At 50.2% G+C, this 15,370-nt stretch overlaps 1 protein-coding gene across 1 annotated transcript in view; it reads left to right on the top strand.

The window, feature by feature from the left end:
• Nucleotides 1-14,223, top strand: part of srgap3 (SLIT-ROBO Rho GTPase activating protein 3) — a 43,387-nt gene extending 29,164 nt beyond the window's left edge. Inside the window, 13 exon segments of the mRNA XM_028997709.1 lie at nt 32-59; nt 1,579-1,609; nt 1,852-1,912; nt 2,843-2,920; nt 3,010-3,144; nt 3,776-3,881; nt 5,243-5,470; nt 6,207-6,280; nt 9,074-9,254; nt 9,998-10,147; nt 10,231-10,546; nt 12,967-13,107; nt 13,109-14,223. Of these exon segments, the coding sequence (XP_028853542.1) occupies nt 32-59; nt 1,579-1,609; nt 1,852-1,912; nt 2,843-2,920; nt 3,010-3,144; nt 3,776-3,881; nt 5,243-5,470; nt 6,207-6,280; nt 9,074-9,254; nt 9,998-10,147; nt 10,231-10,546; nt 12,967-13,107; nt 13,109-13,414 (1,835 nt within the window). The 3' untranslated portion in view covers nt 13,415-14,223.
• The last annotated feature ends 1,147 nt before the right edge of the window (nt 14,224-15,370 follow it).

Below are 15,370 nucleotides of genomic sequence, written 5' to 3'. Positions count from 1 at the left end.
CGGGCTTCCTTCTCCTCTCCTTCTCTTCCAGGCGAGCGCGCCGAGTGCGGAACCACGAGGTGAGACGCCTTGCCGAAGTTTCACCAGCAAATCCAGAGCTGTTTCCCCGCTCATTTGCATGCAGCCCCAGATACGGTTTTTAATTTTTTTAAAAAAATCTGTTTACGTTCCATCCTGCCCTCATAATCCGGTCTCTGTGTTCAAACTCGGAAGCTCGGAAAACAAGCCGGAAAAGCACCAGCCAGGGCCGGCGGTGGGCGGCATCAATGAGCCGTCACTGGCAGCCACCCTGAGCATGCTGGGTAGTTCAAGGGCACAGAACAGCAGTAAACAGACGCTTCCGGCTCATTCCCAGAGCCTTCTCCTTATTTAAGAACATCTGCATGCACATAAATCTGGCAGCACGTTAAGAGAGACACCGCGGTGCGGGTTTATGATCCGAGTTTTAGATGTTCTCTTTATAGGGGAACATGTCGGCAGGAACCCCGACTTCTGCTGTTTGTGGGTTCTTATATATATATATATATATATATACATATATAAAATAAAGAACACAGTACACAATTTCAGCCCGCTGCATCAATATACAGATACGTTACGTTGTTTTTGGCGGCCTGTCTTAATTCTAGTTTTAGTTTAGTCTTGGCAATAAGCTGTCATTTTAGTTTTTATTAGTCTTAATCACGTCCACACTCATTTTATTCTAGTCAAGTTTCAGTCGACTAACAGTCTGAGCATTTTAGTCTAATTTTAGTCGATGAAAATTGTGTTTAGTCTTTTTTTTTTTATAAATTACCCGGTAGAACATACAAAAACTAAATATTCTTCTAGTCAAACCCATTTCATAATTAATGTTGTTATGTTTATGTTGTTAAAAATGTGAAAAAACAAAGAAATTTTTGTGCAGTTTTTATTTCGTAAACCACGTTTATTCAAATTTTTATGACGTTATGTTATTTTCACATGAGGTTACGTCTCGTTTCTGTTTCACTTCATAAAGGTTTATTGACAAAGATATTTCACCATAAATTTCGTTGACGAGAACAACACTAGTGGTGCTCTCATTAATATTCCAAAACCGGATTTTAATTACGGAACGTAACACCTTTCTTCCTGTTATTACACATTTTATAATGCAGTTCCCGTCATACAACGCATGAATATTGCACGAATCCTCTTGTTAGTTTGATGTGTTACTGTAGCTGGTGTTTTGTGTGTGTGTGTGTGTGTGTGTGTGCGTCAACTCTCCCAGACCCCCCACTCTACCCCCAAAACCACAGAAACTGCGGAAGCCTAGGCCACGCTCCATCTATAACCATAAGCTGTTTAACGGCAATATGGAGACCTTCATCAAGGTACCCGGTGTGGTGTGTGAATGGACGCCCCCTGCAGGGCTGGAGGGGCGGCTCGGCCCCCTCTCCCCTCACCGCCGTCCCCCATTCCGCCGCACAGATTAACGCCTGCGCTTTATCCCCCTGGCCCGCTGGGGGCGCTGTCTGCTGCTCTCTTAACTGTTAACGGTTCTTCTGCTTCCCTTCCTCTGCTCCTCCTTTGCTGTTTTGCTGCTTTCTGTACCAGGGGACGACGGAATGCCCGTACCCGCAACCAGGTACCTCCCCTTGGGCGCCACGCCGCGCCGCACTTTCCGTTTCTCTCCCATGAGTTAATCATGCAGCTTCGGCAGAGCATTACATTACCATTCAGCGTAACGCTAACAGAACCTTCGGTTTAGAGACTTCTCACACCTTTACTCTGCTTCGCTTTACTAAATGACCACTTCTATTCCTGGAATGGTGCGTGGACCCCAAGGGACTAAAACCAGGCCCCACTGAATCTCTGGTGTCTTTTCAGGACTCAGGTCAGCCCATCCCGCTGGTGGTGGAGAGCTGCGTTCGCTACATCAATCTATACGGTGAGGGCGTCGGTTCGAGCTTTTTAACATTCCGATCATGTCGTGCCAGTTCTGACCTGGTGAACGTCTCCGGGACCACAGCGCTCCCACAGTTCCCCCGTTCCACACTGGAACGTTTTTTTTCTGTCCAATCGGGCCTTGCGTCCACACGGAAACGGCGTTTCCGGGAACCCAGATGGTTTCTAGAGTGGATTTCTCTTTTTCTGCGTTTCCGTGTGGACGGCAAATCGTTTTTTTTTTTTTTTTTTTCCAACTTGACCTTTAACCCCAAGCGCGTCCTACATACAACAATGGCGGACTTTCTCGTGTGGGTGGGGCCTTAGCTGATCCAGGGTCAGTAATGACCTCAGCGGTGCACGGCTACAAACCTGACAATCTGACAACAGCAGCATATGGCACAAATGTTCAGATGCGTATCATTTCTGGCAGAAGTGACATAAAAGCGGAATGGAATCTGTGTCTTATTAAGATAAAAAAAAAATGACTTAGCCTGACTCCAAAATGGCCAGGAGGGTTCAAGCACCTTTAAACGTGAACTTTAAAAATGGCAAAATGTCTAAAATAGGCCAACCGAATATATGTATCTATATATTATTCACTTGTAGAAATCCTTGGTTTTATTTAAGAGCCAAGCGGAGGTGTTAAGGCCAGCAGAAATGTTCTGAGTTCCCTGCTAATTCCGATTACAGGTTCTAACCTCCCCCGGTGCAGCGCCGCGCCCCTGATCCTATGTGTCATTTCATCCAGAGGGGCCTTGGGGCTCTCTGTCCGTCTGACCGCGGCTTTAATGAAAGCTCAGGAACCGATTATGGTTCCTTTAACGAAGACCACATGCCTCCAAGTTGAGGGGCGGCGGGATTCCGGGTTGCTTTCATGTCCTCGACTCTCTGGTGTCGGCATAATGTCCTCGGCTTCATGTTCCCCTCTCAGGTCTGCAGCAGCAGGGCATATTTCGAGTGCCAGGCTCTCAGGTCGAAGTCAACGATATTAAAAATTCATTTGAAAGAGGTCAGTCCCGGTGAGACGTGCCGTAATTGTCTCCTTTTTTTACATCCCTGGCTTGGCCGGCTTGTGACCTCACGCTGCCTTTTCTGCAGGTGAGGACCCACTGATCGACGACCAGAGTGACCATGACATCAACTCCGTGGCTGGGGTCCTCAAGCTGTATTTCAGGGGTCTGGAGAACCCTCTGTTCCCCAAGGAATGCTTCCTGGACTTCATTTCCACCATAAGTGAGTCAAAGTTTTTGAAGAGCTGCCAGGCTTGGAGAACAAGCGCTTTGTGTCTGTATCTGGCGTCACCATGGTTCCTGAGTGAAGGTGATAAAAGATCAGGGTAAATTTAGAAAGGAATGGTGCTCTCAGGACGATAGATCTCAGACTCGGCCCTCACCGAGGTGCCGGTGTTCCTGTCTCTGGAGAATTTGGTACCTGGTAGAAGATTCAGGCTAGTAGGCCAAGTTCCTCTGACCCTGAGATGTTCGTCTCGTACCTCTTGAGCTTTCCTGGATATCAGCAGGCCTTGCAGAGAACCCCACGTGGAAACCATCAGGCCTGCTGGGGTTTAATGGAACCCTGAAGAGTGAGACGCCGCCATGCTGGTGTCTGTGACCCCGCCCTGAAATGGGAAGATTGAATGCAGGCGCAGAATCGTTCATCTAAGGCCTTCGCTCGCGACCACCATGCATGAAATTGTTCTCATTACTCCCTAATTGTGCTCCTGGTGTAAATGTGTGCCGGGGAAATTATTCCTCTGTTCATAAATCGTCTCCTTCGCGACAGCCGGGTCTGGTGCGATAATTGGTGGACTTCCGGTCTGGCAGGGACGCAGTGAGATGATCTCCGTGTCCCCTGTGCGTTTCAGAGCTGGAGTCGTCCCTGGAAAGAGCGCACCACATCCAGCAGATAATTGTGACCCTGCCCCGCACCATCATCATCGTCATGAGATACCTCTTCGCGTTCCTCAACCAGTGAGTTTGGAGTCTGTTCATTGTTTCGGGATTAAACGTTGTTCCTTCCATATGTCACCATTGTCATTTCGGCATGTGGCCTTGCCAGAAGTTGCCTGATTATTGGTTATAGATATTTTCCTATTTTTTTGTCTTCTTCGGCCCGAGTTGTGTGTGTGTTCCGTGGTGGCCTAGCGGTTAAGGAAGCGGCCCCGTAATCAGAAGGTTGCCGGTTTGAATCCCGACCCGCCAAGGTGCCACTGAGCAAAGCACCGTCCCCACACACTGCTCCCCGGGCGCCTGTCATGGCTGCCCACTGCTCACTCAGGGTGATGGGTTAAATGCAGAGGACAAATTTCACTGTGTGCACCGTGTGCTGTGCTGCTGTGTATCACATGTGACAATCACTTCACTTGAACACTTTTAAAAAGACAAGGACCGGTTCCGACAAGTACAGCTGATCTAAAAGCCTGAACCCGGCCTGCCTGACCGGACCAGCATGCTTTGCGCGCTACGAGCGCTAGACCAAGAGCGAAAGCAAACGAGCGAAATGAGCGGTTAAACGCAGTTTAGTGTAGTTGGGCGTGGCATACTGTTGACTCCGCCTACCAGCGTTTTCCTCCTCCTGGTTGGGCTCTAAAATGCGCACATTTCCACGCCTCAGTGCAGCTAAAATGTAAAATGGCCAGAGGCTGGCGTCCATTTCACCACCTCAGCGTCCATCTGCCGTGGCTGGAAATCCGGACACATTTGAGTGGCAGCGGCCGCCGTGTTTGGGGACTCGTTTGAGCAGGTACAGGACATCACGCCGCCAGCCGGACGTCCGTTTTAACGTGTCCCTCTTCTGCAGTAGTATGCCTGTCCCCCTTTATTGGCTTGTTAACCCCGGTGCAGCTGCTTGGCCCTGCGGTGGAACAAAGCGCCTGATTCCACGTCCCAAAAACCCTCCATTTTCTTCTTCCCTCTGCCCCTGGAGTTTGGAGCTGGTCCAGCACCGGGGCGCCGCGGCTCGTCTTCCTGGAGTAGACGCACGCTAGATCTGATTAGGCTTGTCTTTTCACCGGGAGGAAGGTAGCAGCCGCAGGCTAAATAAGGAGATAATAGGGAGAAGGCTGCTGCAGGAAGCGAATCTCCTTAAATAGCCGTGTGGAAGGACACTCCTAGAGGGCTTCCCAGAACAAGGGGATTATTGGTAAAAAAGAAATAAAAAGTCACATTTTGGGATTATCTGATTGGATTCTGCTCAGCAGGGTCTGTTTTTGGCACTTTCATGTTTCTGGACCCTTTGATGTCACTTTAGGAGCCTGGTCTTGGTTGCCAGATGTGGTCATTTAACGTTCCGATGTAAACATCCTGTTCCCTCCTCCGCCCCGTCTGTCCAGCCTGTCCCAGTACAGCGATGAGAACATGATGGACCCGTACAACCTGGCCATCTGCTTCGGACCCACCCTCATGCCCATCCCGGACGGCCAGGACCCCGTCGTGTGCCAGGCCCACGTCAACGAGGTCATCAAGACCATCATCATCCACAACGAGGTCATCTTCCCGAGCCAGCGCGAGCTGGACGGTCCGGTCTACGAGAAGTGCATGGCGGGAGGGGAAGAGTACTGGTGAGCGAGACGATCTGCGTCTGCCTGAGCCCTCACTTCTGATTGGCTGGTCTGTCCTCTGGCTATAGCTGTTTTTGGGGGCCTGTCTTAGTTCTAGTTTTAGTTTAGCCTTTGCATGAAGCTGTCATTTTAGTCTTTATTAGTCTTAGTCACGACCAGACTCATTTCAGTCAAGTTTCAGTTGACTAAAAGCGATTTAGCCCAATTTCAGTCAGAATTATCCATGAATATTTTAGTCAGTGTGAATACAGTGTCGGAAGGTCACCTCGTCCTTTTCTCCCAGCCATCTGCCCTCCCACCAACCGCATTCGGAAATCTGAATAATGCGGACGAGATGGGAGACACACCTGAAATACTAAAATTAATAATAACGCGATTAGACAAGGGAATTCTCATCAACACATTTTTTTTACATTTACGTTGCATAGTTATCATCACATGACCAGAATCATCACAATACAGAATATTGTTTACTTCCGACTTTGCTCAGACGCCGGTCTGAATTCTCAGCATTATAAGGGAACATTTCATAAATCCCAGGATAATACGAGTGTTATGCTGCGTTCTCCATTATTTTACACCTTGGCAGAGCTGCATTTATTCTGCATGATTTTTATACTTTGTGCTATAAATACAGAAACGCTGTGATGGAGAATTCATCTTCCGTTCGGTAGCATGAATAGTGTTTGTGGTTCTTATTTTGTGCGATGACTGACGTTTTCTCTCTCCGCCCCAGCGACAGTCCGCACAGCGAACCGGGGACCATCGACGAGGCCGACAACGGGACCGAGCCGCACACCAGCGATGACGGTGAGAGCCGCGACGCGGCAACCAAAAGCACCTTCCCCCCATCCAGGCGTGTTTGTATTGGTGCAGATAAACGGCAAATTAGCCCAAATTTTGACATTTATTTTGCATCCTAATGAACCGTCTTTTGACCGCGTAATTTGGATCAGATGTAGGAAGAGCCGTGGGTCGTGCAGCAGTCTAATGTACACACAACGGGATTTTTTTAACAATAAGATGGGATTTTGTGGGGCGGTACAATGGTGACCCCCACATCTGGCCACCCGGCGAACGCAGGCTGGAGCCGCTCTGCATGGACGATCGTTCTGTAAGCAGAGAGGCGGAATGTGAACAGTTTTACTGACACTGTGAAAAAGACCAGGCCTAGTGTGGCTGGTGAATGCTGTGTGGTGTGTGTGTGTGTGGCTGGTGAATGCTGTGTGGTGTGTGTGTGTGTGGCTGGTGAATACTGTGTGGGTGGGTGTGTGTGTGTGGCTGGTGAATGCTGTGTGGTGTGTGTGTGTATGGCTGGTGAATGCTGTGTGGTGTGTGGTGTGTGTGGCTGGTGAATACTGTGTGGTGTGTGTGTGTGTGTGGCTGGTGAATACTGTGTGGTGTGTGTGTGTGTGGCTGGTGAATGCTGTTTGTGTGTGTGTGTGTGTGGCTGGTGAATACTGTGTGGTGTGTGTGTGTGTGTGGCTGGTGAATGCTGTGTGGTGTGTGTGTGTATGGCTGGTGAATGCTGTGTGGTGTGTGGTGGTGGTATGTGGTGTGTGTGTTGTGTTGTGTATGTGGTGTGGTGTGTGTGTGTGTGTGGTGTATGTGGTGTGGTATGTGTGTGGTGTGGTGTGTATATGGTGTTGGTGTGTGTGGTGTGTTGTGTATATGGTGTATGTGTGTGGTGTGTATGTGGTGTGTGTGTATATGTTGTGTGTGTGTGTGTGTGTGTATGGCTGGTGAATGCTGTGTGTGTGTGTGTGTGTGTATGTGTGTGTGGGTGTGTGTTTTGTATATGGTGTGTTTGTGTGTGGTGTGTGTGTGTGGTGTATGTGGTGTGTTGTGTTGGTGTGTGTGGTGTGGTGTGTATGTGTGTGTGTGTGTGTGGTGTGTTGTGTATATGGTGTGTTGTGTATGTGGTGTGTGTGTGTGGTGTGTATATGGTGTGTTGTGTGTATGTTGTGTGTGTGTGTGTGTGGTGTGTGTTGTTGTGTTTTTTTTTTTTATGGTTGTTTTTGTGGTTTGTGTGTGTGTTGTGTGTTGTTGGTTTGTTTGTGTTGTGTGTTTTTTTCTGGTGTGTTTGTGGTTTGTTTGTGTTCTTTGTTGTGTGTGGTGTTGGTGTGTTGTTTTCTGTTTGTTTGTTGTTTTTTTTTTGGTGTTTTTGTTCTCTTGTGTGTGTGGTGTGTGTTTGTTGTTGTTTCTCTGTTTTGTGTTGGTGTTGTTTGTGTGTGTGTGTTGGTGGTGTGTGTATGGTGTGTGTGGGAGCCCGCACCCCCCTCTTCCCTTCAGCAGCAGTTGACCTTTTTGTCTTGCTGCCCTGTAGGAGACAGCGGATGGGCTGTGACAGCTCAGGTCTGTAAGAGCCACGCCCTGTCACACTGCAGACAGACTTTTTTGCACATTTTTTATGCCAAGTTTCCTGTAGAAAGAATAATTTCTCATTCTACGGTGACGTGCTGCGGACAGGCAGCGCGGACGCAGGATCTGAGTCGTGCTCCGGGTGACGGGCGTGTCCGTAATACGCGCAGACACTCCGCCCGTTCCCCGGAGTGAAATCAGGGCTCCTTCCTGACCCCCCAACCGCTCCAGCTACTGGCCTCCGGCCTTCTTCCGTTCAACTGCAGCGCTCTGAGCAGCGGCGACCGCCATCGTTGCCGTGGCAACAGACCCCCACACCGTGACACGGAATGGAAAAGGAGGGGGGGGCGCGAAAAACGCACAGCGGAGCCCTGAAAGCTCATCTTGCTCGGGGTGGAAATGGGCCAATCAGACGCGAGTTCCAAGCCTGTTTACCCCGTCCTCAGTATCCGGGGGACGGGTGCTGATGGGTCCTCGTTTCCACCGCTGGTAATTTCACCCCGTGGTGCCTGCTTGAGTGGGACTGATTGGTTTTCCGGTTCGTTTTATACGTGAACGTAACCCTGACCGCCGTCCGATTGGATGAGGAACGCTGAGCCGCCGTGTTACGCATGTTCCTGATCGACAGAAGCTGAGAGGCAGACGTGGTTCCCTCTGTTCTCGCCTTCCTGTGTGTTTCTTTATATTACATCTTCAGATTGGGGGCAGTGGTGGCCCTAGCGGTTAAGGAAGCGGCCCCGTAACCAGAAGGTTGCCGGTTCGAATCCCACTGAGCACTGCTCCCCGGGCGCCTGTCATGGTGCCCACTGCTCACTCAGGGTGATGGGTTAAATGCAGAGGACAAATTTCACTGTGTGCACCATGTGGTGTGCTGCTGTGTATCACAATGTGACAATTTAAAACTTCTATACCCGTGTGTTTGGCTGTGTGTGTATGTGTGTACGTGCGTGTGTGTGTGTGTGTGTGTGTGTACCATGTTTGGAACCCTCGGTAAAGCATGTGAAATGCGGCAGACGCTCATATTTACCGATGAAGGAAGAGGAAGTCGCTGCGGTGATGGCGACAGCTGGGCGGTATCCCCCCGCCCGCATTATACACGGTGAACAGCGTGCTGTAGACTGGGTGATATAGAATGAAATAAAGTCCTAGTCAGTATTATATACGGTATCACCACTAGATGGAGCTCTCTGCTCGTAGTCTGATGCTAATGCTAATGCTAATGTCGCTTCTCATTGGCCGCAGAGGTGGAGCAGATCGAGGCCATCGCCAAGTTCGACTACGCCGGCCGCTCAGCGCGCGAGCTGTCTTTCAAAAAAGGGGCGTCGCTGCTGCTGTACCACCGCGCGTCCGAGGACTGGTGGGAGGGTCGGCACAACGGGGTGGACGGCCTCATCCCACACCAGTACATCGTGGTGCAGGACCTGTAAGTACGTCCGGGAACCTCCCATGGTGCATTGCATGGCCTCGCTGTTACGTTCGACAGATTTCAGCCGGAAAAGCATTTTACAGCATTCACCAGACGCCCTTATCCAGAGCGACTTATAATCAGTAGTTACAGGGACAGTCCCTCCCTGAAGACACTCAGGGTTAAGTGTCCTGCTCAGGGACACGATGGTAGTAAGTGGGGTTTGAACCTGGGTCTTTTGGTTCATAGGCGAGTGTGTTACCCGCTAGGCTACTACCACCCTATTTTCAGTACCCCACCACCCATACAATCAGTAGTGACAGGGACAGTCCCCCCCTGAAGACACTCAGGGTTAAGTGTCCTGCTCAGGGACACGATGGTAGTAAATGGGGTTTGAACCTGGGTCTTCTGGTTCATAGGGCGGTAGTGGCCTAGCGGGTAACACACTCGCCTATCAGTACAGCGGGTGGCCGTGAATGAAACCACTTGACCTGTATCTCGCCACGCTGGTTCCCCTCCACTCTGCGGGCAGCAGGACGAGCGACGCCCGTGGATATGAATTATTCCAGTAAAAACGAAGCCAGTTGTCGAGAACTTTAAAGTGACCGAAGGCCAGAAGACGTAGTTTTTTTTTTTATTTTTATCATGATTGCTGTCGTTTAAATGGAAAATATGGAGCATAAGATGTGAGTCTCAGCGGGACGGTAAGTGAAATTGACCTTTAACCGCGTGATGATTGGCCGATTTTCCGCGTTTCTCAGGGACGACGCCTTCTCAGACAGCCTGAGCCAGAAGGCCGACAGCGAGGCCAGCAGCGGCCCCCTCCTGGACGATAAAGCCTCGTCCAGGAACGAGCTGCAGTCCCCCTGTGAGCATTCACCGGACTACAGCTTCGGCGGAGGGATGGGCAGGCGAGTGTTGAACCGCAGTCTGCGTTGCCGTGGTGATAACGTGGTAATAACCCGATTTAATTAAACAGCGCTGATATCCGCAGGGTGAGACTGCGCTCGGACGGGGCGGCCATACCTCGCCGCCGCAGCGGCGCCGACGCCCACAGTCCGCCCCGGGGCGCGGACACGCCCCCGCGAGCCGCCGCCTGTCCCAGCAGCCCCCACAAAATGGCGGTCGGCCGCGGCCGCGTCGAGAGCCCGGAGAAGAGGCGCCTGGGCACGTTCGGCAGCGCCGGCAGCATCAACTACTCCGACAGGAAGAACTACCCCGAGGGCCACCCGCTCAGGCCCGTCCCCGGGGCCACGCGCCACAGCAGCCTGGGAGACCACAAGTCCCTGGAGGCCGAGGCCCTGGCAGAGGTGAGCGCCGGTGTCACCAAGTGAACGGGGCCTGGTTCACAAGCTTCGACATGACCAGGCGTGGCCAGAGCAGCCGAGATTCCGGATGGGTGTGTGTGTGTGTGTGTGTGTGTGTGTGTGTATGTGGTGTGTGTGTTCACATGCTTTTCCGGGGGAAGTAGGCGCAGAGGCGGGACATAATGAACATGAAGGATTTATTCAACAATAAAGAAAAACGGGGGAAATGCGGTGAGAGCTTAAACCAGGCCGCCGGCGCGTGGCGATGGCCAGAACTCAAAACACGTCAAACAGTTGGCGGGTCCACAGAGAAGAGTTCACAAAGAGGCGGCGGCGCCTCTATCCGCTGTCTGGATTGGTCCCCAGCAGCAGCCAATCCTGACACTTGGCTTATTGTCAGTACAACAGTATACACGTCTGGAAATAACAGACCCGCCCCATAGTCCAATATAAAATACACGCTAAAACTAAACTATACGAACTACAGGAGAAAAGGAAAACTGAGCAGGACGTAACTGGACAACATCATGTAGACGCTTGTAAGTGGATATGTTGGATATTTCAAACAGGACACACAAGACAAGACAAACATGTGCAAAAGAGCAGAGATGCGCAAGGTCTGGTGCATAAGGCCGGAAGTGTGTTGTTGTTGAGTTGACACGCCCTTCCAGGGTAGAGTGAGCCTGCACGTGGTGTCAGTGCAGGGCTGGTGGAGAGAAAGTCCCGCAGTCGAGGAGGTGGACCCCTACACACCTCGCCCGCATGTCAAGTCTGAGTCGCGTGTCTCGGGGTTCTGTGTGTTGTGTTGTGTTGTTTGCCCGGGTTCTCGTGATTAAGGGTCTACATCTGAGAGAACAAATGATCTTATGCATGCTAATTATACGTGTCATATCTGATTGGGGGAACGGTGTCATGTGATTTGCTGCTACGAGTGAATGTAAGATCTACTGGCGGGAAGAGTAAAGCATGTTAAAAAAAAAAAAGTTAGTAGTCGCGTGTAGAGAAGTAAGAGTGGAGTAAAATGTTTTAATCCAGCAGTACGTATTTAACGGAGTAACGGTTGCAATGTTGCATGCTGCAGAATCCTGTTGGGTTAAATTGAGCATAATTCTGTGTTATTCCGCTATGACAGTAATAGCCAATCATGCGGTGCCGTCAGTAAGTGGACATCGATGCGGCCGCGAGCAGAGCGTCTGGTCACTGTCGCCACGGCGATGACGCTGAGGCACAATGGTGCGTTTTAATAGCCGTCCTCGGGTTAATGGGGGATAAATGAGATGCGCTGTGGTGATGGCGCCTTGGTTTCCAGCGCGCTGCCTCACGCTGAGCCACAATAAAGAGATTTCGCAGTTTATCGTTAATCCGTAATTACCACTCGCCGCTCCTGAACGAGGGGTAACATCAGGGCATCTTCACCGTAGTTGGATTTTGTATTTGTTCAGTTGAGGAGCGCTGCAGGTCGCCCCGGGCATCCTGGGAAATGTCAAGCCGCAGCCATTAGTCTCTCTCAATGGGACGTGTTTTAAAAATAGTAGTGGCAGTGGTGGCCTAGGAAGTGGACTCATAATCAGAAGGTGCCACTGAGGTCCCCTTGATGAAGGTCCCCCAAAGTGTGAGGTGCAGTGGTGGCTTACCGTAATCAGAAGGTTGCCGGTTTGAATCCTGATCCGCCGAGGTGCCACTGAGGTCCCGCCCCCACACGCTGCCCCCCGGGCGCCTGTCATGGTGACCACTGCTCACCTAGGGTGACGGTTAAATACAGAGGACACATTTCACCGTGTCACTGTGTGCTGTGCTGCAGCGTCTCACAATGACAATCACTTCACTTTCATTATTTCCTGTGTGATAAACAGTTGTGACCCCTGAATCCCGTACACCAGGGGTGTCAATGCGGCCTGCGAGCCACTTTATATAGATCTATTATTATGGCCTGGCGATTTGAGGCTCTCATGAACACAAACTACAGATCCCATAATGCAGTGCTTCAGTTGCCTTGCCGAACAGGATCTTTACACTGCAGCTGGACCTACACAAGAGCAGTTTCAAAGGGTTACGAAGCAGCGGGAAATCCTCTTTTAGTGCTTCAAAGTCACCCTCAGTTTGTGCGCACTGCATTATGGGATCTTTGATACACGTACCACGTGATACACTGTTGTCTTATTTTGTAGGATTTATTCTTTATTCTGTCTTTGAGCTTCATGGTTGATGTATGAAAATAATCGGATGATAGGACCCAACTCAATATCTGTTGGAGATCTTGGAAGGTTCATGGAAGCCAGGGCAATTAAGGTTTTTTTCTGATTGATCTGTACAAGAAGATATGAATTAGAATGCTTTCTTATGCTCATATGAGCATGCGATAATTCAGTCATCATCAGTTGTTGGTTCTGAATTAATCCTCTTCCCCTTGTGCTGTCCTGCAGGACATTGAGAAGACCATGTCCACCGCCCTTCATGAGCTGCGTGAGCTGGAGAGGCAGAACACAGCCAAGCAGGCCCCGGATGTGGTTCTAGACACACTGGAACCCATGAAGAACCCCATGAGCTCAGAACCGGCCAGTCCTCTTGCACACCATCATGATCCGCGACCCTGACGCCGCCCTGCGCCGCCCCAGCAACTCCACCAGCGAGATGATGACCACCTTCAAGCCGGCTCTGTCCGCCCGACTCGCCGGGTCGCAGCTCCGCCCCCCGCCCATGCGGCCAGCCCGCCCGGCGCCGCCTCAGCATCGCACCAGCAGCTCCAGCTCATCCGGCGTGGGCAGCCCTGCCGTCACCCCCACCGAGAAGATCTTCCCCAACAACAACGCTAACGCTAATACTAACGCTAACGCGTCCTCCGCATCCAGCGATAAGTCTGGCACCATGTAGCAGCTGCAGACCGACCCCCTCACCCCGCCCGGCCCGCCCCTCTGGGCGGAGCTGCAGGTTCCAGGTTCCAGAGGTGAGCCTCATGCTGCCCAGACCTGGAGAACAGGAGAAGAAGAAGAAGACCTGATATCCTCCCCTCTTTTTAACTTATTATTGTTGTTCTTTTTTTTTTTCCGAGTTCTAAGAACTCCTGCTGTGACCCTGGGTTTCCATGGCAACCGGAGAAACTGAAGAATTAGCACGGAGCTTTGTGAAGCATGCTGAAAATGGAAAAAAGAACGATGTGTCCAATCGTCAAAAGTTAAAAGGACGATGGCGTGGGCCACGCCCACCTGAATGCTGTTACGGCGCTCTGAAGATAGCCACTCCCCCGAGCAGGGCTGCGTGCTCGTGCTCAAAGACTGTGACCTTTGACCTGTACATAGAGACTTGACTGTACTTGAAGTTGTTATGCCTTCTGTTTGTAGTATAAAGGATGTTACAGTAACAGCATAGCCAAGTTGTTCACGTATATGAGATGCAGACGAACAAACAAACAAAAAAAAAAACGACTAACTATCAGAAACCTGTGGAAAAAGAAACAAATATGTAGTTTAACTTGTATATAATTTCTGATAGATCCTTTTTTTTTGAAGTATTAATCTTGTATAGTCCAGTACAGATCCGGCACGGTGATGAAGAACTGTCCAGAACCAGAGAGAAGAAAGTAAATGGCGTTTTTCTTGTTTTTTTTATTATAGGGAGGCGGGGTGCTCACTCCCCTGGTTCCGTATTTGTAGATAAATCTCAAAGCACTGTTGCACACAGTAGTCTGTTTACAGTCTTTTGTTCCTTTAAGGCATTTTAAATATTTTAATGTTTTTTTTTGTTTAAATGTATGAATTTAGGCTGACTTGGCCCATCATCTGAGTGATTGCAGAGCCTCTCATTTTCGCAGGATCCATTCGATAGGGCCTGAAATTATGCAGATGCTTTTGTAATATTTGATAATTGCCACCCGGTTCAAACTGACATTCTCAGCTAATGAGCAATTCACCAGATCACGTCTCGTTCTCATGCTCCTGGAAGAGAGCCCTTCACCTTTTTTTAAATAACGTGTTTTAATCTGGGGCCCTGAGCGCGTCTGTAGTGAACCAGACCCACCAGCCCAGGCGTTCTGAAGGACCTGCTTCATTAGACTTGTGCTAGATGTCTTCACTGTAATACTTTGGCCTGCAGTCGTACCGCTGTGGAAAAATCCACCGAATTCACCCCCATTTGGCACCTACGGCGCATGGCCTCCACCATGTATCGTCCTGAAGGAACACCTTCAAGTTCATGAACGCGAGCTGTAGGGTTGGAGGCGTGTCCGGCTTTAAAATGCACGACGTGCAATATGGGCACCGGGTTAAATCTCAGGAATGAAAGGAGCCGGCGCTCCAGTCATGTTCTACTGACCTCTGGTGGCCAGGAAGTCCCATCACCGCATCAGTGCATGAAAAGCTCAAAATGGCCCTGGGAATAAGCGCGTCAGCGGATGCATGGCAGGCTGGGTGAAAACCTCAGGAGCTGATGTGTGGGTCTCCAGATCGATGACCCGAATTGCTCATTGGCCGACATCTCAGATGCGTCTGAAATACGCCGTGTTCAGGTCACACTTCATCCCTTTCCAAGTGCCTTCGGCGCACATCATTCCAGAGGTCTACTTGAATACAGCTTATTCCCTCTCACCGCTTAACCACAATTCTGGTTTACTGTGATGCCGGAGCATATAATCTGGAATTTTTTATTTATTGTGGGTAGTTTTTATTCTTTTTGTGTGATTAAAAGCTGCGCTGCAAATGGCTTGAAGAAAGGAAGGCGCCGGGTCTGGCTGATGAGATCGATATTAATCACAATATTCGGTGGGATTTTGGGGAACATTATAGGAAGGTGATGTTATTGGTGATGAAGGTGGCTGATCTGCTCGTCTGCTGC

Source organism: Denticeps clupeoides, chromosome 12 (genome assembly GCF_900700375.1).
Source record: "Denticeps clupeoides chromosome 12, fDenClu1.1, whole genome shotgun sequence".
NCBI classification, from domain to species: Eukaryota; Metazoa; Chordata; class Actinopteri; order Clupeiformes; family Denticipitidae; genus Denticeps; species Denticeps clupeoides.
The sequence above is the reverse complement of the archived record's forward strand: the minus strand, read 5'-3'. Positions and strand labels throughout refer to the sequence as shown.